Source organism: Dromiciops gliroides, chromosome 4 (assembly GCF_019393635.1).
Source record: "Dromiciops gliroides isolate mDroGli1 chromosome 4, mDroGli1.pri, whole genome shotgun sequence".
NCBI lineage: Eukaryota > Metazoa > Chordata > Mammalia > Microbiotheria > Microbiotheriidae > Dromiciops > Dromiciops gliroides.
This window is the reverse complement of record NC_057864.1, coordinates 80661771-80685299: the sequence shown is the minus strand read 5'-3', so window position 1 is coordinate 80685299 and position 23529 is coordinate 80661771. Positions and strand designations below refer to the sequence as shown.

Genomic DNA, 23529 nt, shown 5'->3' with positions numbered 1-23529 from the left:
AGAGATTTAAAGAAGTAAGGAGCTGAGCTAAAAAAACAAACAAACAAAACCACAGAGTAGCTTCAGAATAATTTTGATGGTCATTATCACATTATGTGGATTTTCAAATTGTTTCTTTTTGAGTATCTTAGGGCCAGAGATTTAGAGGAACCTTAGTGAGTGATCCTCTAGTCCACCCCTGGTTGGTGAGGAAAGTGAGACCCAGTAAGTGCCCATGGTCACACAAGAACTGGGTGTGGGTGACATATCTGAGACCAAACCCAGGTGCTCAGGTTCAAGCACTGGGGCCGTCTCCACTACATCACACTGTTACCTGTAATCCATTTTTAGTGAATTCAGGCTTTTTATTGTGGGAAGAGGTCTGCTTTTTTACCTCAGGAACAGGGGCTAGAATCAAGAAAGGTATGCCTGACTAAGAAGCAAAATCTGGGAGGGATTCGGGGTTGCAATGTACAGCTTTCTGTTTATAAGACTGCATGGGATTGTGGTGAGCTACATGGTTTATGAAAAATATTTGCAAGGTTATCACATTGATCCGCAACTTTCCTTTCCCACCAAGTATGGAACTAGGAGAAATTATTGAACTACAGAATCAAATCAAACTGTATTTTTGATTAGGATGGTTGTCAAGTAGATTAGCCTACTGTCAAAATTAGCCTTACAAGGAGGCAAATAGGAACAGAAGAACAGAATATGTGGGGAAATGTTGAGAGAAAGAGGAAAAATGAATGGAAGCGGGGCAGCTAAGTGGTGCAATGGATAGAACACTAGTCCTGGATTCAGGAGGACCTGAGTTCCAATCCAGTCTCAGACACTTGATACTTACTAGCTGTGTGACCCTGGGCAAGTCACTTAACCCCAATTGCCTCACCAAAAAAACAAACAAACAAAAATGAATGGAAGCTAATTAGTCAAAAAGGAAAATAATACATAGAAAGAGGAGGAATAAGGGAAAGTCAAAATGAGAAGAGAAAAGGTCACATTCTGTAAACATCAAGCCTGTAACTCAGGAGATGAGAAGAAGTAACACTAATGATGCAGTGAGATTTAGTGATCCTTCATGATATATATATATATATATATATATATATATGTATATATATAATCACAGAGGAGAATAGTAAAGTTGGACTGCCATTGTATAAGCAGACTGTTTCTGTCATTACCATTGCCTTAAGTAATTCTCTGGAGGAAAACACAACAAACAAAAAAAAATAAAAATAAAATAAAATACATTAAATTTCTAAAAACCATTTTTCTTTAAAATATATAAACCTGATTTAATAATTCTGCATTTCAGGTTCCTGATTTGTTATGTGCATTATTTGTTTATTAAAACAAATCACAAGAACACTTAAGAGTTCTCAAATGGTCTGAAGGTCATAGAGTTGTGGCATTAGGGTAGAGTAGTCAAAAGAAGAACAGATTTAGATTCAGAAATGTAGGTTTGAGGGGTCAGCTGGGTGGTGGCGCAGTGGATAAAGCACAGGTCCTGGATTCAGGAGGACCTGAGTTCAAATCCTGCCTCAGACACTTGACACATACTAGCTGTGTTACCCTGGGTAAGTCATTTAACACTCATGGCCCCACAAAAAAAAGGAAAAAAAAAAGAAAGAAATCTAAGTTTGAATCCTGTCTCTCATTAGCTATGTAACCCAAGGGCAAGTCACTGAGGCTCACTGAGAATAAGTTCTCTCTTCCATAAGATAGGAGGAAAAACACCCTCACAACCTGCCTCATCAGGCTGTTGTGAAGAAAGTGCTTTGTAAACCCATGAGGCAATATATAAATGTGAGATAATATTATTTATGTTCAATTTTGGTTTCTTGCTTTGGGGACAGAAGATCTGAGGTTTCACTAAAAGTGCTGACACAATGAATCTTTAAAAAAAGCTTTCACGAAATAATTTTTATATTGCTAAAGACATCTATTACATTTCTGTATACATAAATAAGAAATAGTGTTGTCCCATATGGTGATAAATCTGGTCAGTGGATAAAATTTGCACTCCCTGTAAAACAGTACTCCTTGACATCAATCCTCTCAAATACTCTAAAAAAGAATCAGCATTTTTAAAAAGAATAGTACAGTGAATAAAACAGCTGGTGAGGAATGTTTAAAAATTCAGTATATGTTCCTACAGTACATTTAGAAATTCATACCGATGGAATACATAAATAAGCATGTGTCCACATAATGACTGACATTTGTCAACTCAAAAAGACAATGATGGTATTATTCTCATGCAGCAAAATCACTGTTCATCTTAGTGCCATCCAGTCTCTCTAGAGCAATGATGCTTTGTGGCAAATCCAGTTCTTACAGGATTGCAAACTGCTATAGCATAGACAATGGATGTACTTTCTAGCACAGGACCTAAGCTGAGGGTTTGTTTAGGGAGTCCTTGTTAAAGAATCTTCGTGCCTCAATGTTACTGAGAGAAACTGAACAACGAGATGGGTTCTGTCTTCTGTACTCAATGCTTTCAAATATGGCGTCCTTTATCACCTGTAAAACAGAAATAACAGATTCATTCAGTATGTGTACTCACAACCTTCTACATGCAAGGCCTGTGTTGGGTGTTAGAGATAGAAAGATTAAAAAAAAAAAGAGTTCCTGTCCACAAGGAGCAAACATTCTACTCCTAGAGGAAGGAGCTCAGATGGTATGTGCAAATGCCTTGGATAGGGCTATTGACATGGATATGTATAATGCAAAGCTGTTGTGAATTCATTTGCGAAAGTATTCATCTAGTAGAATAGTATGACATTAGAGTAAAATTGTCCTCCATATCTTTCCTCAGTACCTTCCTCATTATCTTTATAGGTTTTATTATTCCTAAATGTTTCACCATTACAGGAAAATACTGAAAATTCTAGGTTGAAGGATTTGTACACATTTGTTCCCCTCAAAGTTCTTGTTAGTAAAGCATTTATGACATTCTGTATTGTTAAGGAGAAAGTAATTTCAGTAGATAAATGCACAAAAGTATCAATAGTTTTTCAACAACAACAACAAAATGCAAGTTCTCAACAAATCTTCAGTCTTCTTCCACCTTACTTCCCTCAACGTACTCTAAGATTCAGTGGCCTCTACTAACCTCCTTTCTTTTCCACATCTACTAACTATGTACATTTTCTCTGGCTGTCCCTCCTGCTGGGAATGTTCTCCCTCCTCATCTTCCTTCAGGACTTAACTAAAATCCCACCTGGAGAAAACCTTTCTTGCTTCCTCTTAATGCTAATTCCATTCCTCTGAGATTGACTTCAATGATTTTGTTTGTACATAATTATCGGCATGCCTCCCCCTTAGGCTATGAACTTCTTAAAAATAGGAATTGGTTTTGCCTTGCTTTGTATCCTCAATGCTTAGCATAGTGCCTGGGACATAATAAGTATCTAATAAATGTTTGTTGACAACTTGACTTGAACAACCATATTAAAAATGTTCTCAGTCACTAATGAGAAGAAAAATTCAAACTAGAATAAATATTTTCCATTCTCACTCATCATCATTTGCAGACTCTAAATTTGGTGAGCATGGTCAGGTGACTTTTCTGGGCCCCTCAGTTTCCTTATTTGTAAATGAAGGGATTCTATTGAGTCACTTCTAAACTGCCCACTGGCTCCAACATTCTGTGTACAGTTTGGTGTACCCAGTTCAATCACAGTAGAAACACAGACTGAACCACTAGATGGCATTTCATGTTCAGGGAATTTCTTTGTAGATTTTTTCAAATGCTTGCAGGACATACTATGTGTTTCAGATAAGATCATTTAAAAAAAATTCAAATGGGCTCATTTGTCACCACAGGAACTCTACTTCTGTAACAAATTTATGGAAGGACTTGCACGTATTTCATGTCTACAGTGTATTCCTTCCTCACCCCAGCCTTATAGAATCCTTGGCTTTCTTCAAAACATACTACAAGGCCTAACTCTTACACAAGCTCTTTCCTGATCCCTTCCCTTGCCATCATTTGTTACTACTCTCTCCCTCTTGAGATCAGTTGGTTCATATTCTGGTTTAGTTACTTGAATTCCCAAGAGAATATAAACACTTTGAAAGTAGGGAGTTTTTAAAAGAAAATTTGTTTTTGTATTCCCAGCCTCACAATCAATCAGTCCACCAGTAACCATTTATTAAGAAGGTACAAAATACTTAAGGCACTGTGCTGAGCAATGAAAATGCAAAGATAAAAATAAAGCTATCTCTGCCCTTGTGGGGATTATGTTGTATCAAGGGAAGCATCTATATATATAAAAAGTAGAAGGCACTTAACATGTGTGTATGTCTTTTTTTTTTTTGTGGGGCAATGAGGGTTAAGTGACTTGCCCAGGGTCACACAGATAGTAAGTGTCAAGTGTCTGAGACTGGATTTGAACTCAAGTCCTCCTGAATCCAGGGCTGGTGCTTTATTGACTGTACCACCCAGCTGTCCCATGTGTGTGTCTTCATTAAATTGAATCTTATATGGCAGTGAAACATGGCATCCTTCTTCACAAAGCAGCAAGCTGTTTGATCAGCTGCATTAGTGTCAAGTGTGAGCTATTTCATTCTAGCATTCAATTAAATGTAAGAGGATGTATGCTGGGCAATATGAGATAAAGATCCTGCCCTGCAATCCCCACCCCATCAGTGAAGGTGTTTGCAATGTGACTGAGGAAATGAGATGTATACAAAGGAAACTCTAAAGTAAAAGGCCATGGTGACACAGAGACAGACTCCAGCCCTCAGTAATAGATTATAGCCATGTTAGAAACATCAAAGCATGGTCAATGGCCAGAAATTGGCTGTCTTTGATATATGCAAAAACTGGTGCTAATAACAATCATCACAGTGTGCTGAAACAGAGTGGCAACAAAGTAGAGAGGAAAGAAAAACATGCCATTAATGCACTGAAAAAAAAAAATACAAATTCAGTTTCCAATGAGGCGGCATAGCTGGGAACAGCTGGGAGATTCAAATTCAGGTGGGGGAAGGGGGTTTTCTTTTCATTTTTATTCTTATTTTGGAATATTCTTTAAGCAAAGGGTTGATTAGGGATAAGTGGGAGCTGAAGAACCAAATTTCCAGTCAGATTTCACCTCAAATTGTCTTTTAAGAGATAAGTGGTCAGCCTGTTACATCTGTTTCTTAGCTAAGTATCTTCCCCCTCCCACCTTCCCTCTAGTTCCTAAGACATTAATGGAATCACTTAAAAGGCAACATGATTAAATGAACTGCAAGAGTACAATATTTTATGAGTTTGCTATAGGGCGAGGTTTGTTTAAAATTTGTTTCTTAAAATTCCATCTCTTTAATTTAAATCAGTTCCTCAGTTTCTCATCAGTGAGTCCAACAAACCATTTTTTTTCACTTGCCTAGAACATACATAAGTAATTGATTGATTATAAACAACAGCCTGTACTTAAAACAAACTACTCATTGGATTTTAAACCAAAATTATAAACGGTAGGAGAAATGTGCATCAATTATGTAGAATTAGTTAATGTCATTTTTATTTTTCTATGGCTACTAGGGTAATTTTACAGACCCACAATATTTGCAATCTGTCAGATCTGTAGTCTATCCTGTCTGCCTAGTATGTGTTCATACAAATATGTGCGCCTGACTCTCCTTCATCAAGAATTCTATTCAAGGGGGCAGCTAGGTGGCGTAGTGGATAAAGCACTGGCCTTGGATTCAGGAGAACCTGAGTTCAAATTCAGCCTCAGACACTTGATACTTACTAGTTGTGTGACCTTGGGCAAGTCACTTAACCCCTATCCCCCACAAAAACAAAACAAAACAAAAAAAAAGAATTCTATTCAATTATCCTTCATTAAGCACCTATTATATTCCAAATATTGTTAGGTACTGGTAATACAAAGATAAATGTGAAATGTTCCTTATCTTCAAGTTTACATTCTCCTGATGCCACTTACACTCCATTCGAGGAATTATGATATCTTCAAGTTTCCAGATCTCCTTGAAATTGTTATGGATTTCAAAATCAAAGCACTAATTTAAAAACTCTTAACTTCACAAATCACAGGTTATTTTGCCTTTATTTTTTCTGGCAATCAAATTTTTAAATACTGAGTTTGTAGAACCACAATGGAGGAAGCATGACAAAATCCTCAAAGTTGCCCTCTGCATGTAAAAACTGAGTTATTTATTATAACCTACTATGTGATGAAATAACACCTCAGAAGGAAGCCAAAGAAACATTAAATTGCAAAGTTGTATTTTCTTTGAAACTCTGCTTTTGAAGATGTTACCAATCCAGTGTATTACTTTTGCTATGAATTCATATACACTCTCCCTTAAAAAAGTTAGCAGTATCTGTGTTTAAGATGACTTTGCATATTTAAATGATTTAAACTAGTGATCACTCTGTGTATCTTCCTTGGAAATAATCTAGCTTTATTGAAGGTAGAAGATGATACTTACATCTATATTATTCAATGTATTGAAATGCATTAAATCGTGAAGCCTTTTAAAAGCTTGATTTGGATACTGAAAGTTGAAGGTGGAGAAGGGAGATTCAGGGTCATCAAAAATATCAAAATCAGCAAAATCTTTCTCTTCTTGTGTTTCTCTTGGAATTCCTATAGCAACAGAATATATACAAATGATGATATTAATTTACAAAGAGTAAACCATTTTAAAATGCCAACTAACATATGTAGAATTTTCAAATTTTAAATTTGGGAGAATTTTTACAGGACATATAGGCCAATTTCCTTCCTTCTACAGCATTTCTGCTAAAAATCATTCAATCTCTATGTGAATACTTCCCCCAAAAGTAAGCTCACTCTTTTGTCAGTTAGCTAGTGCATTGTATTGTCTGAAAAATCTCATTGTTAAGAAGCACTACAAAAACAAAAATAAAAACAGACAAACAAAAACCATGTCCTTATGTTAACCTAAAACCCTAACTTCTTATTGGTCCCAGTTCTTCACTGTTGAGCAACCCAGTCTTCTTCCTCTTGTACTTGATAATCCATAAAATATTTGATGATCACTTATATATACTTGAAATCTCTTCTTTTATTAGATATTTCTAGTTCTTTTCATCAATCCTTAAGCTTTGCATATTCCCTCTTTTAACACTATTTAGATTACCAATTATCCTCCTGGATTAAGGGAGGGCATAATTTAACATACTCTGCAGATATGAACTAACTCAGAGAATACAGAAGACTCATTACTTCCATTAGTGGGTACACTCTATGTCTGTTAAGTCATTTAAGTTTACATTAGCTTTTCTTGCTGTCATGCTGCACCATTGATTCACACTGAACTTTCAGTTGATGAAAACTACCAGGTCTTTTTATACAAGCAGTGCCTTACACCTAGTTCCCTCCTACGCTGCCCTGCTATACCTCTCAAAAAAGAAAAACAACAATTTCTGTTTGAATGGAAATTTCTATAAATCACTGCCAACTCACCAGGAGCTTTATAATTCCTGAAGTTGATATTGGCCAGAACAAAATGGATGATGGTTGGACAATCTTTCTCTACATCAGGATTTTTGGGTTTGAAGACATAACATTCCTTTAGACCTTCTCGATCAAAGACTTGAGGATCAATCTTTGGAAAGGAAAGCTTATTCATTTTAGCCCACTTCTCAGCAAGCAGAATTTCCTAGGGAAAAATAGCAATATTTGTGATATTTCAATTCTTTTTTTTCCAGATCTTTCTTCTTGCTGTCCAAAGTTTCAAGAGGAGATGAGGGTTCCAATCAAGTGACTTCTTTACTTGAACATAAGTTTAAACACTTCATATCTAGGATCTTAACCAATGATTCTTCTAAGAAAATCTATGGAACGCATATTTTAATATTATCTCAATAATTCCCATTGTACCTTCTACTACTCAACCTTGAAAAACTATACTTGCAGTTAGAATTATAGCAAAGAAAACAACACTATTCTAGATGTCAAATATGTTCTTTTTAATGTGGCTCTGTGAACATATACTCAAAAAATGTAAGCTCTATGAAGGTAGGAAGTGTTTTCTGTTATAACCCTCCAGTACATATAGCAGTGCCTTATGCACAGTGCATAGGTACTTGATTTGTGTACTTATTTTACCCTCAGTTCAACTTTATTTCTATGAGGAGCTATCAAATTGTAAATTTTAAGCTAGTTTTTTTTTTCCCTCAATAATACTTCCAAAGACAATAAATACCTAACATCACAGTGGTTGTCAGTGAATAATCCATTCTTCAAATGACCAATTTCTTATTTTAAACTTGGGGGTGGGAGTGGAAATAACCTTGAGGACTATATAACCGTAAAAAATAAATTTTAAAAGAAAAAAATGAGTCACTAATCAGTGTGTTATTTCTACACAAGCAACAACAACTACTAATAGCCACTAAGAATTATTAAAGATAAAACCAAAAGGAGACAGGAATATGGGAAAGGTGGAAAGAAATTATTTTAAAAATAATGACTCAATAATCTGACTAGTTATGTTTCCCCAACTGCTTGAATATGTAAGAGAAAAGGGAAAATGAACTGTGTAAGGGGAAAAAAGTCTATTTTTAGATAGATCCTTTCACACTGGCAGTCAGAAAGATTAGAACCTTCCATTTATGGGATCCTGAAAGAATGCATTTAAAAAGTCACAAATTTAAAGTCAGAGGGATGACTATAAGTGAAAAAAGTCAGACTATAATATTCATTGTCTTTTGGGGGGGGGGCATTGAGGGTTAAGTGACTTGCCCAAGGTCACATAGCTAGTAAGTGTCAAGTGTCTGAAGCTAGATAGGAACTCAGGTCTTCCTGAATCCAGGGCCAGTGCTTTATCCACTGGGCCACCTAGCTGCCCCCTCACCGTCTTTTTAAAGAAGGAATGAAACAATGACACATCATTACTGGTCCAAGAATTCTTGCCAGGTTGTTATTGTCTGTGTGTTATTTTCTTTTCATTTAATTTGATTACCAGCCAGGTACTGTAAAATAATAGAAATGTGCCAGAAATTTATCTTTAGAAACACTTTTCTGTGGGGGATGTCATTTAAAGTATCATATTTTCATGAAGTCAATCACAGGAAATTTTGGGTTTTTATGTCCTCTTTTCTTATATTTTTATTTGAAAAGTAACACATGCAGAGATTTGCAATATGACTTCCAAAATTCTAATTTGTAAAATGTATAAGCTTCCATGTTTGTATTCCTAGCACCAAGAACTGAGGGACTATTCAGTTTGGCAACTGTGAAGATCATAGACTGGGAAGGGGAGAGACTGGAGGAGGCAGAAAAGTCAATTAGGAAATTGCTTGAATAGTCTAGTTAAGAGGTGACAAGGGCCTGATCTCTCAGGTGTATGGAAAGAAGACAGTCTGGCCATTCTGAATTTGAGCAAATGATTTTATCATTTTACCTATCAAGACCTCAGTCTCTTCAGCTGGAAAATTAAAAGATTGTATAGGCTCAATTGGTTATGACTGATAACTACATTCTCCTGATCAGCAGGTAAGCCTGAATCTTGTGGCTCATGAAGCTAAAGTTCACAAGCTGTCATGACCTACTTCCCCAGCCAACCACCCACTCATATTATTGGCTGTCCTGGTTTGGACATGATTTTTACATCTAATTCTAAATCATTTTCAAAGCTACCTAAGTCAGGGCCATGCCCCTGTAGGTAAAGTTATCTGGCTTTTAAAAAAAATGCTACTTCCAATTAAATCTTGAAAATAGAAACATACAGATATTTTAAAGCCAGAAGCTGAGTGAAATTCAAGGAGATGAGATTAAATGTACCTCACTCCCACAATGTGGAGGATAGCTCATTTTGGAGAGAGCTATGAGATTCTACTGGTCTTACCCCCAGTGATCAATCTACTTAAAAAACTCGTCAGAGACTGCAACAATCTCATGCCTAACAATATCATGAGTTATTACCTAATATTTGTCTATGAACTCTATTAAAATACACTGAGAAGGGGCAGCTAGGTGGTACAGTGGATAGAGCACTGGCCCTGGATTCAGGAGGACCTGAGTTCAAATCTGTCCTCAGACACTTGACACTTACTAGCTGTGTGACCCTGGGCAAGTCACTTAACCCCTATAGCCCCACAAAAAAAAAAAAGGAAAGAAAATTAAAATAAAAAAATATACACTGAGAAAAAAAGAAAAGTCTGCTTCCAAGAATTAAAGTCAGCTTACTACCATATATGCTTGAACAAAAAGGAAGGAAGGAAGGAAGGAAGGAAGGAAGGAAGGAAGGAAGGAAGGAAGAAATTAATTTTTCCCAAAAAGTATTTTCTTTTTTTTTCTTTTTAAACTAAAGCCGCTGTTTAATTTATGCATGGTTTTGAATATGTAACACATTGCTGATTCTCACATCTAATATTGAGGATTTAGGCTCACATCCCAAATAACATTGCTAACTGGCTGTGTAGTTGGTTAGCTCCACTGGAATTTTATCATGGAAGATTATGCTTCACTGATATGCCATATGATGAGTATAGTGGAATGTTTTAAGGAACCAAGAGAGTCATCACATACCAATTTGGGATCTTGAGGTTGTGGTCACATAATAGCAGTAAAGAGTCAATTAAAAACACTTAATTTTTTGTTTCTTTGAATTTTGTGTTAATTTTGATAGTCATAATAAACTAATAAAAAACTAATAAGAGATTCCATTGAGAATACATAACTGAAAAATCCAAAGTTTGGTTTGTGTAACATTTTGGTTTTGTTTTTGTGGGGTAATAAGAGTTAAGCGACTTGCCCAAGGTCACACAAGCTAGTAAGTGTCAAGTGTCAGAGGCCGCATTTGAACTCAGGTCCTCCTGAATCCAGGCCCAGTGCATTATCCACTATGCCACTGAGCTGCACCCTGGTTTGTGTAACATTTAGCAATTATTCCATGGTAAAAAATCTTGGCAACATAAAACTATAGAGCGCTTTTTTCCATGATCTCTTAGGATTATTACTTAGAGCTGGATGTTGGTTAACATTTCTTCTCAACTTCATCTGGCCTAAGTTTTACTGCTATGTGACCTTCTGCAAGTCACTTAACCTCTAACTCAGTTTCTTATCTGTAAAATGAAGATATTAATAGCACCTACCTCCTAGGGTTGTTGTGGGAGTAACATGAAATATTTGTAAAGCATTTCTAAAGTGTTAATACATACTATTATTATTTTTATTACATTTCCTCCCAAGTCCCAAAGTAATCTTTATTCAGAAGACATGGAGACCTTTCAAATGAATTTAATAGAATCATAGACACTGGGTGAGAAAGGAATTCAGAGATCAAAGAATCATATATGTAAAGCTGGAATAGAGGAAAAATAATTCAACTCCTTTTTTAAATAGATGAAAAATAGAAGCCAAGGCCAGTAAAGTTATTTGCCATTGGTCATATTAGTGATAATTAATGGCCCCAGAACTAAAATCAAAGGCCTCTAACTCCAAATCAAGCAGTTTTCTCAGTATACCATGCTGCCATTTTTTCTGCTTCCTCCTCCTCTTCCTCCTCCACAAATGAATAAACATTTAATAGGTACTTACTGTGTGCCAGGCACTGGCAATACAATGAAAGGTAAAACCAAGTTCCCTGCCCTAAAGGAGCTCCAATTGTAATGGAGGAAACAACATGTAAAATAACTATAGGTACAGAAGAAAGAGAAGAGAAACGCACAGCAGCTGAGGGGTACAGAAAGAGGGATTTGAACTGAGACTTGGAGGAAGCCAGAGAAGTAAAGAGAAGGAAGGGGGAAGACAACATTCCAAAAATGAAAGAATGGCGAGAGGAGACAGATTGTCATATACAAGAAACATCAAGTAGATCAGTAGCTGGACCGTTATAATCTAAGCCCCCGTGATTCCCCAGTTTTCCAGTAGAAAAATATTCCTTTTTAATCTTTTAATCTCACAGGTAGCAAATGAGTTAATACTGAATCAACTTCATTAAATCCAAGTTCACAGTTTCCTGTTAGTGTATTTTGGAATTTGTCTCTTCCATTACACAGTATTTTTATAAGCCCTCCCACTATTTCCGGAGACTTCTCACAGGAACTTTGGAATTCCATTTTTAATAATGACCAGGCAGTATAACCTTTAAAAGATATTAGTCAGTGATAAGAATTCGCCTGTGCTAGGATATTATTTGTTGTGGAAGTAAACCATTTAGTAATGCCAGGTTGTAGACACAAAATTGGTATGGCAACGTTGGTATGGCAACGTCATGGAAAAGAAAAAAAAAAACACAAAAACAAATGAGCCTATCTAATGTCTACTAGGAAACAGATGACTTTTAGTAGTTTGGTGGGTTTTTTCTCTTAGTCATGAAAAATGCCTCTAATCCATTTAAAAAAAAATGGGAAAGTCACTTTCCAGGAAGCAGCGACAATAACAATTCAAGTGTGCCACTCATATCAAATACTACCAAGTATTTTATATTAAAAGCTTCTCTGGAGACCCCCCTGATATACTCACACACACACACACTGTCTCCACCTAAATCATAGTTACTGGGAGTCATAATATTTTTCCAAGAATTTACCTGTTATGGATTTTTAACATTGCTTAACTTTCAGGAAATGAGGCATGGTATTATGAAAAGAACAAGCCAAAATCTGTTTACTGAACACATGGTTTCCAATGAAAATAAATCTCTTTTTTTTAAAGTTCCATTAAATGAAGCTCTGATTATTTTTGATGCAATGGTTAATTCCCTAAAATCAAGTGTAACCCACCTTTCGGAGCGCTGCCAAAAGACTCAGATCTAGATGAAAAGGAGATTGAGGAAGGGGAAAGGTTGTCCTCTGACTAACACTCTTACAAGCATTCTCTAAAGCTCTGAAGGATTCTCAGAATTGATATGACAAACTATAGTGTCACTAATCCTGACCTTGAAAAGGGGGTCCTATGGTTAGGTAATACAAAGAAAGAAGCACAAATATGGTTAGAGAAGGCATGCACTTTGAGATGGGAGAAATGAACTTAAGTTAACCAATTCAGACAGATCTGTTATGAAATGTGGCTGAATAACACCAAACATTGGTCTTTTCTCCCAATCTGACTTGCAGATCTTTGAGGGAAGAGGCTAGTTCTCACACTATACATCTTCGTAAATCAGCAAATTCAAATGCAACACATTATTAAGTATTATTTCATGGAATTATTTTTTCTATTTTTATACACCTGCTTTTCCTCCTTCCCACCTCCATCCCCTGCCACCTTTAGTCGATAGACAATTCTTAATATGTTATTAAACATGGGAGCAGAGCTTAATAAATATTGTTATAACATATATCAGATTACTTGCTGTCTTTGGGAGCGGGGAGGGAGGGGAAGGAGAAAAATTTGAAACTAGAAATCTTATAAAAACAAATGTTGAAAATTATCTCTAAATGTAACTAGAAAACAATAAAATATTTATATGGAAAAAATAAATATTGTTCATTGGTTGACATTCACCAAAGCTTGAAAATGGCAAGAGGTTACAACTGAGTTTATCTGTTTAGAAGAAAAATATCCCTTTTTCCCTGTAAATGCTTACAATTTTCCATCCACACAACTATAGTGACACTATAGTTTGCCCTAATATTGTTCTTTAGGATTCTGCCTCTAGATATAAAGTAAATGTACTTAAAATGAATATTTGCTATGATATGGTGATTCATTTGATCATCAAACCATTCTTACCCCCTCCAACCAGTCTTCCCAATCATTCAAGTTCATATGGATCCATTCCTCTTTTGATCATCTATAGTCAGTACACAATTTCACACTTTAAATTAGAACCAGAAGGGACCTTAGAGGTCACTTAGTAGCTAGTCTTTTTTTTTTTTTTTAGTGAGGCAATTGGGGTTAAGTGAATTGCCTAGGGTCACATAGCTAGTAAGTGTTAAGTGTCTGAGGCTGGATTTGAACTCAGGTACTCCTGACTCCAGGGCCGGTGCTCTATCCACTGTGCCACCTAGCTGCCCCAGTGGCTAGTCTTGCAGAGTTTTTGTTTTGTTTCTTGTTCTAAGTTTTTCTTCTGTATAAGTCTGTTCCCCGAACATATTTTATGGTCTATGAGGATAGGATAAGATCATGACATCATTTCCTTGGAACTTTCAAAATAGTCAACATGATTGGGGAAGAGACAAGAGTTAAAGGAGACCATGTACCTCACTGGAAAAAGCAACAGAAAGTCTTGACTCTAGTCTTGGCTCTGCCAATTACTAACCATGTGACTTTGGGAAAATCTTGGGGCCCTTAGTCTTGTCATCTGTAAAATGTACTTAATAATGTGCCTCAAAATGTTGCTAGGACCACCAAATGACAGAGTGGAAATGTTCTGAAAACCGTAAAGAACTAAAGAAACATAAATAACAAAAGAAATATAATTTATTTGAAAACAGCATAAATGAACTTACCTTAAAAGGAGGACTGGAGTCACTTGGCCTTGCAGAAAAGTCAAAGGAGATGATGAGATCCACACCCCTCTGAGGCCTCAGGATCAGAGGATATGGTAGGTTAAATGTGAGCCCACTATCGACCACATGGATCTTTTTACTTTTGACATCCAGTGGTTCATATATTCTCTCAAACTCATCAGGATCTTGGGGAGGGGGAGAAGACAGGAAGAGGGAGAAGGAAATCAATTAAAATATTAAATTAATATTTATTATTTATACTTCATTATCCTGGGGAGATAAAGTTAGATATACTGCATACATTTCTGTAACAATATACCATCCCTGTGCGATGCAACATTATGAAGAATTTAAACAAGTCTATCAATTCCATCAGGTATCCAGTGCTTCTCGGCTTTTATCATGTTGAAGCAACAAGGAATTAAAGTAAATGGATGACTGTAACATCATTGTCATCATGACTATCATTATATACAAAAACAGCTGCACCTTTATGATGCTACTTACTCATTATCAGTAAAGCATTTCATTTGAGTTACCAATTCCAGTACTAAGTGATTCATTGGCTCAAAGCCATCATCCACACTCACTTATCTCTCTTCCCCTTCTCCCCTGTCACCTATCATTCACTTGCTGTGCCACAGCAACTAGGATGCTTAGCCAGGTCAAGGATCAGAGGTTTTGTTTGAAGCTGAACAAAGCAATCCATCCAAATTAGACCCTCATTTCAATATCTTGGGGAAAAGCCCTATTTGTCTATTTCTGTAGAAGGAAAATATACTAAATCTATTCATCCATTTAGTCAACACTTAATGCACATCTACTAGGTGTCAAATTTAGGGAAGGGGATACAAAGTGTAGACGCCTGCCTTCACTGGACCTAAGCAAATACACTGATTCCCTAAAAGTTTTAAGACAAAAAAGGAAACATAGGTGCCATTTGTACATATGCCTAGCACCTAGCAAAGAGACTTGAATGCAGTAAACAATAATTACTTATTAAAAATAGCCTTTTTTGTTAACTCTTTTCTTTCTTTCTTTCTTTCTTTCTTTCTTTCTTTCTTTCTTTCTTTCTTTCTTTCTTTCTTTCTTTTTTTTGCTGGGCAACGAGGGTTAAATGATTGCCCATGGTCACACACATAGTAAATGTCAAGTGTCTGAGGTTGGTTTTGAACTCACATCCTCCTGAATACAGGGTCGGTGCTTTATCTGCTGCACCACCTAACTGCCCCCCTTTTTTGTAGTTTTTTAAAACATCCCAATTATCCCTTAAATAGAAAGGAAATTTATTAATTATATCGCCTCTACTAGGGCCTGTGGTTTCCATAAAACTCTATAATGAATAAGATTTAATGAGAGTTGTAATGTCTAACTACAGAGGAAAGCATAACTACTGCTGCTCATGCCTACAAAAAGTCCTGCATATGATGACCAAGTGACTATTCATAATATGAGAAATGCAAGTAGAAGTGAAGAAATTGCCTCAAATACATATTAGATATGGGGAGAAGCCCAATTATTTTTCTTCTAAAACAAAATGTTGACATTCCTTGATCCTTGAGGGTAAATCACTTAAAACATATAGTTCAGGTATAGAAGGAACTCTGGACCATTTTGAAATGAATAAGAATTTATTCAGAAAGATTTCTACAGAGGAACAACTTGGGTGTGTAATACAAAAAGGGAGAAATGTTTGTGAAATGTAGATAAAACTATTATAGTTAGATAGATTTCATAAGGAATTCTTCTTATTTTGAATCCATAAAATGATTTATTCTCACCATTATAACTTTGAGAATACACAAGAGAAGCAGGAATTGCTTAATCTCCACCCACACCAAAGGACCTGTGTTCTCTGGTAATAAAGGCGAGAGATATCTCTGTTGATGTTTTTCCATAGTACCCCTTAGACTCAAGATTATACAGTTTGGTTGCTGGGACATTAGCAGTAGTAACTTCCTCTTTAAATAAACAGTATAACTCTATTCATACCATTGGAGACATCCTTTAGAAGATCTGAAGTAAATTTTCCATACCCAGAAAAATATGTTGACTCTTTCCTTCAAAATTGTGATCACTATTTTGTGTTCATTTGATAAAGCTCCTTTGACAATTCGCCTTCTTTATTTTTAATTATGATTTCTTTATTTTTAATATTATTTTAACATTTTGAGTTCCTGATTTTCTTCCTCCCTCCCATAACTCCCCTATTCACTGAGAAAGTGAACAATATGGTATTAATTATACAAGTGAAATCATGCAAAATATATTTCCATATTAGCCATAACAAAAAAGGGAAAAATAGAGAAAGTAAGAAAACTTTAATTTGCATTCAGAGTTCATCAGTTCTCTCTCTGGTGGTGAATAGTTTTTCATCATGAGTCCTTTGGATTTGTCTTAGATCATTGTATTGATCAAAGTAGCCTAGTTTTTCACAGTTAATCATCATTACAACATTGCTGTTACAGTGAGCAATGATCCCCCAGTTACACATACTTCACTTTGTATCAGATTGTCTAAATCTTGCTACGTGTTTTTCTGATACCACTCCTCTTGTCATTTCTTGTAGCACAGTAGTACTCCATTACAATCATGTGCTACAACTTGTTCAGTCATTCTCCAATTGATGAGTATCCCCTCAATTTCCAATTCTTTGCTACCAAAAAAAATCTGCTATAATATTTTTGTATCTATAGGTCCTTTCCCTTTTTATTTTATCTCTTTGGGGTAAAGATTATTCATGTTATTGCTGAATCAAATAAATGGTAGGCAATTTTATAGCCCTTTGGCCATAGTTCCAGATTTTTCCAAAGAATGGTTGAATCAGTTCACTACTCCACAAACAATTCATTAATGTACCTATTTTCCCTCAAGCAATTCACTTTCTAGGTAAATTTGTTTTATATTATACTTTTCTGCCTTTTTATTCATCTCAACAAGCTTAGAAGATGGTTGCAAAATGTTGATAGAGAAATGTGAAACAATGAAATTTCACATTTTGAACTTTACCATCATTCTCATTTACTTTTGAATTCTGAGAAATAAAAGCTCGCAATATATGATTATAGTGGGATGATACTTTAACACATAGGGCTCTCAAAGTTAACCATAGTCTCTACTTTCTATTTCCTTGAAATTTTTAATACTGTTTTTTAATTAGGTTTTGTAAAGGCAGAAGTCTTGGAATCAAATCTTAGCTTTTCCACTTACCACTTATAAACTTGGACAAGATTCACCTGAGTCTGTCTTCATTTATATAATGAAAATCAGTTCCCATACTAATCTTAGTGCTTTTCCTCTGAGACTACTCCCAATTTATCCTGTATACAAGTTGTTTGTACATGGCAGTTTGCAAATTGTTTACCCCATTGGGCTGTGAGTTCCTTGAGAATAGATTTTTTTTTTTTTTGCTTTTCTTTGTATCACTAACACTTGCCTGAAACAGCAGTTGACTGACTGATTTAGAACTTTAAGATTTTGCAAAGGGGCAGCTAGGTGGTGCAGTGGATAAAGCAACGGCCCTGGATTCAGGAGTACCTGAGTTCAAATCTGGCCTCAGACACTTGACTAGCTATGTGACCCTGGGCAAGTCACATAACTCCCATTGCCCCGCAAAAAAAAAACAAAAACAAAAACAAAACCCCAAAAAACAAAAAACAAGATTTTGCAAAGCACTTTACGAATATTATTTTATTTTATCTTCAAAATAATTCTGGATAATAGGTGCTATAATTATTCTCATTGTACCCATGGGGTAACTGGAATAGATGGAGGTTAAATCACTCTTTCAATGTCCCATAGCTAGTATCTAAAGCAAGAGTTGAACTCGGGTTCCACCAAACGGCCTCTTTGAATCACTAATGAGCACCAATATCTCTAGATTTTGTTACTATCTCACCTCCACATTATAGGAAAGTTTTGACTGTAAATTTTCAGTAATTTGCATAATTCATACAACAAAGCATCTACATGCCTTCTTCTTGATATAGAGGGGCAGAGTCAATATGGTAGAGGAAAGACATTAAACACGCAGAGCTCCTGACACAATTACCCCCCAAACAGCCATAAAACAACCCCTGGAACAACAAAACCTACAAAAAGATGGACTGGCATTATTTTCCAGCCAAAGACAGCTTAGAGGGGGCCATACTGGACTGCAGGTAGAGCCAACCATGCAATCCTGACGAAACAGTCCCCAGGCAGGCTGTTCCAGAGAATCTTACCCCTGAGCCTCCAAATAAGCTAGAGTACCAGGATCTTCTGGAAGTAAGTAAGCTTATGGTAGGGTGAGAGTGCTGAACAGCTGACTGGGGGGAGGAGGTGTAAAATACAGGGGTGTCTGCAGGACCTAAGGAGGAATTTGGCTATCCCACCCCAGCAGGGAGCCAGGAAGAAATCTTGAGGCCCAGGTGGGGGAGGGGCACAGGCACATTGGAGCTAAGAACCACAGCACACAAAGTTTTGTTGGCTGGTTAATTAGCAAGCTGGCTTGAGGTTGTCTTCAGACCAGAGAACAGGCCAGGCCAGAGAAAAACCTGCCCTTCCTCAAACCGAAACACCTGGGACCCTCTGAAGCTTGGGACAATGTAGCTTAGAAGTAGGGCCCCACTGTAAGAGGGAGTTAAAGTCAAGTAAAAAACGGCAAGATGAGCAAGCAAAGAAAGTTGAGAACAACAGAAAGTTTCTTTAGTGACAAGGAAGATCAAGTTGCACCCTCAGAAGAGGATAGCAACCTCAGGGCCCCTACGTCCAAAGCTTCCAATAAAAATACTACTAATAATCATTATTTCTCTTATATATTGACAAGTAATTATTGAATTAGGACCAAGTTTTTCCCCTTTTTTTACTTCCTTATTCAGAAGTTAATTAGTGTGGGAAATCTTGGGCTTTGACTTACCCAGGCTAAGATCTAATCAAAGACATTAAAAGAAATTTCTAAAATTTAGGTGAATGGATGAATTTCTACTCATTGTGTTTACTTATATACACCTTGGAAAACATGGATTCTCCCTGTTGTCACACAGATGATATGGAAGTTGATAGGTCTCCTTGACCAAAATTTGGGTGCTCAGTGTTACATACTTCAAGACCCTCATTGCAATATAGCCCAACTCTTATTGCAATATTCATTCTCTCATTAATTGTCAACCAATCACAGTCAATTGCCACCCTCAGGAACACCTGCTCTTCCAACCGTAAGCCCACTGCCATGAAGGGTCTTTGACATTCAAGAGTGTTACTGACCTCTTTTATTAATAACATGCCAGCCTTATTAATAAAATGATTAAGTTAACTAGAAAGCATGTTTCTCAAACTTTTAAAATGTCACACCAGGAAAAGCCCAAGTGGGGTCACAAAGAGTCAGACACAATAAAAATAATTGAATAATGACCACAATAAGCATGCATATAGTGCTTTAAGATTTGTAAAGTGTGGGGCAGCTAGGTGGCACAGTGGATAGAGCACCGGCCCTGGATTCAGAAGGACCTGAGTTCAAATCCGGCCTCAGACACTTATCACTTACTAGCTGTGTGACCCTGGGCAAGTCACTTAACCCCAATTGCCTCACCAGAAAAAAAAAAGATTTGTAAAGTGCATTATATGTATTAACTCATGTGACAGTATTATAAAAGTTGAATAGCCTATATCTTAAGATACAAGAAATAACATTAATGAGATGATAATTTCTAAATAAATGATTTATATACAATCTATATAAATAGCTTCTTATGAGACTAAGATCAAAGTTAATGCCAAATTATGAGCAATAAGAAACTCAAAAAGAATATGGTGTCAGAGAAAATACATCCCTAGACTTATGAACCATACCTTTAACTTAGTAATGGTAGTGTCTTGACCAGTAATGGAGGGCATTTGACAAGGACTCCTAAAAATGCATTTGCCTATAATCTTGGAAACCTAAGAAATAGGGGTTTAAACTGAAAAGAAAAGGGGAGGAAAAAACTGCATGAGTTTATAAACCAGACTAAATGCCATAAAGATTAAATAATAATTTAGTGCTGACAACAGAAGAGAGCCCCAGAAATCCACAGAAGAGAAAATCGAAGAAAGGAACAAGAAACAATATAAAAGTTGGGTAATAATGAATGGGAACTAGCTACCCTAATTCAAGGAGGAATGTTTTTCATTGCATGAGAAAACAGTGATAGAGAAGTCCAACGACCTGCTGAAGTCTCCTCTCTAGACAAAACCAGACAGGTAATAATTTCCTGACTTCCTTCCATGATTATGACATCCTTCAAAAAGAAGAGGAAGCGGGGGCAGCTGGGTGGCACAGTGGATAAAGCACTGGAACTGGATTCAGAAAAACCTGAGTTCAAATCCGGCTTCAGACACTTAACACTGTGCTAAAAAAATATGAAAGTTTTTTAACAGTCGGTTAGGATAACTGAAAGACACCAGTTTTTGAAGGACCACCCTTTTGGGGAGGAGACCAACAGTCCGCCTGCTGCGCACATCAGACTGCCTGCTATGCACTCAACTTCCGGGGTGCGAGCTTAAAAGACAAGGAAAGAATGGAAGTGGGGCTTTTTCCTGCTCTGCTGGTCTCCTGACTGCGCGGCACAGACGGTCTCTCTCTCTCTCCAAAGGTGGCCTTTGGTTTTGGTGAGTTTTTATAAGGAATATAGACTAAGCTTAGACTTAAGGCGATTTGTATTGTGTTTCTACTTTCCTATCCTTCTAATCAACATCACCTTGTGACTACCATAACAATAAAAGGTCTATCTAGAAAACCAAAAGCTTCTTCCATTTACTAGTCTGGGAGATAAATTAAGGGAAAGGTTAAGTAGGGGAGATTTATGATCTAATATCCAATTTTAAATCTCACAACACTTACTAGCTGTGTGACCCTGGGCAAGTCACAACCCCAATTGCCTCACCCCAAAAATAAATTAGTTAATAAATTAATAAAAAAGCAGAGGAAGCAATGAGCGTTCATAAATTATTTTCTCTGACAACTCTGAACGAAGTGGTGAAACAGTTTTGTTTTGTACTTTACAAGTGAGAAACTGTCACAGAGATGTTAAGTGACTTTGCCAAGTAGCCATAAAACTATTGTCAGATCTAAGATTTATTTGAACTTAGTTGTCCTACCTCTAAGTACAGATAGATTAAACTCTGGATTTCAATGATAAATTGAAATTACAAACCTAACTCTGAATTTGAAAGAATGTTAAACACCTTATGCTAACCATAGGCATAGCATTATAAATACTTAAAAGTTGGGATGAGCTAATGTTAATGCATTTGAATTAAGATAGAGCCAGAGATCATAGTTAAGATTAGATTCTTCTGCCCATAATAGCATGTTCCCAAATAAGAATCAGAGGAATGTATATATTTTTCAGTAAATTTTTCTTGGTAAGTGAACAAGATAAAGGCTACTATAGGGAAGCAATTCTTGTATAGACAACAGAGCTCTATGAGTTAAAATCAGGAAACAATAGATAGAAGGTTTTTCTTTTGGAGGACATTAATTTCCTTTAAATGTCTTGATTATTTACCAATACTCTGCTGCTCCTTCCTCCTATTTTAACATCCACCCTGGAATTTTCCATAGATAGACAAAACCCTAGGCAAGAGTATGTCTAACCCTTTGAGAGCTGTTTCCCAAACTAAGATGTTCTACTGTCTTAGGACCCTTTCAGGTTTTGTTTGTTTGTTTGTTTGTTTTTTTAGTAAGGCAATTGGGGTTAAGTGACTTGCCCAAGGTCACACAGCTAGTAAGTGTTAAGTGTCTGAGGCCGAATTTGAACTCAGGTACTCCTGACTCCATGGCCGGTGCTCTATCCACTGCGCCACCTAGCTGCCCCTAAGACCTTTTCTTAACCAATAAAAGTTGTAATAGAAAGAAAGAGATTCTTATTTGACTAGTAGGAACACCTGAAATAATGTAATTTGAGGGCTTTTTGGTCTGAAATGTTTGGGCATTTGGGCTACTATCACTGTGTCTGGTTGACTATCTATAGAAGACCTAGCCTTCTTTTTTGAATGCACTGGATGTAAGGCTGGATTATGCTAAAAACAAAATGTATTACATCTGTATTGCCATTGCATTCAATCTTGTATTCTTTTCCAAATTAGAGAGTCAGTCTCTCAGTAAGAGAAGCAATACCAAGTCTGGAATAGAAGCAAGACAAGCATCACATTAGCATTTGAAATAAATTTGTGTTTGCTGTGCTAGGCACACCACCTTTGATCTTTTCCTCTTTGGGTCCCTAGATGTGATCATCCTCAGGCTTTTAAATCAGACTGAACAGGAAAACATTTCTACAAATCTATAGAAAATCTTGCCAAATTCCCTGGAAGTTGTTAAAATGCTGGGTATGAGACAGCAGCTGTATAAATCCCCAAACTGGAAATGTGCCCCCAGCTCAGAGACTGACAATCAAAGTATTTATTATCTAAATACAGCTGTTATAGAGTAAACATAATGGTATCAACTATTTCTTTTTCAGAAAGGAAAAAAATAATTAATACAATAAGCTGCTGTAGCTTCTTTTTTTTTTTTTTAAGGGCAATGGGGTTTAAGTGACTTGCCCAGGGTCACACAGCTAGTAAATGTCTGAGGCTGGGTTTGAACTCAGGTCCTCCTGAATCCAAGGCTAGTGCCTTATCCACTACACCACCTAGCTGCCCCCTGTAGCTTCTTTATAATAATTCATATAATCACTCTGTAAAGCTTACAATCATAAGACAAAAAATATTTTTATCACTATTCATACATATAAAAAAGAAAATTAATGTTGATAGTGTGGTTATATGTATTTTTATTTTGCATAATTTTCTGATATATACCAAATATATCACACACAGTGAATGTTTCCTTTAGTCTGATGTGGTCAGTTTGGGAAAATGACACATATTTCACAAGGTAGGGTTGGTTTTTTTTTCATAGATTTAATTATAACAACACTTCAGAGAATCAGGGAACTTTATAGTGGGAAGCAATTTCTGAAATATTCTTATCTAATCAAATAATAGGTTAATAAACTTAGAATAGTATGGGCCCAAATAGGAACTCTAGTACTAAATGAACTGAGACCTAGTGAGAAAGATGACCTTAATGAACTAAACTGTATCAATTGACGCAGTAAATTGGTTTTTAATCACAGAGAAAGGAAAGAAAAGAA

General features: G+C 36.3%; 1 protein-coding gene across 1 annotated transcript in view; it reads right to left on the bottom strand.

The window, feature by feature from the left end:
* Positions 1–1666: 1666 nt before the first annotated feature.
* The window catches only part of PLA2G4A (phospholipase A2 group IVA), a 169588-nt gene continuing 147725 nt past the window's right edge, over positions 1667–23529 (bottom strand). The window contains 4 exon segments of the mRNA XM_043999866.1: positions 1667–2508; positions 6436–6593; positions 7437–7632; positions 14375–14559. Of these exon segments, the coding sequence (XP_043855801.1) occupies positions 2377–2508; positions 6436–6593; positions 7437–7632; positions 14375–14559 (671 nt within the window). The 3' untranslated portion in view covers positions 1667–2376.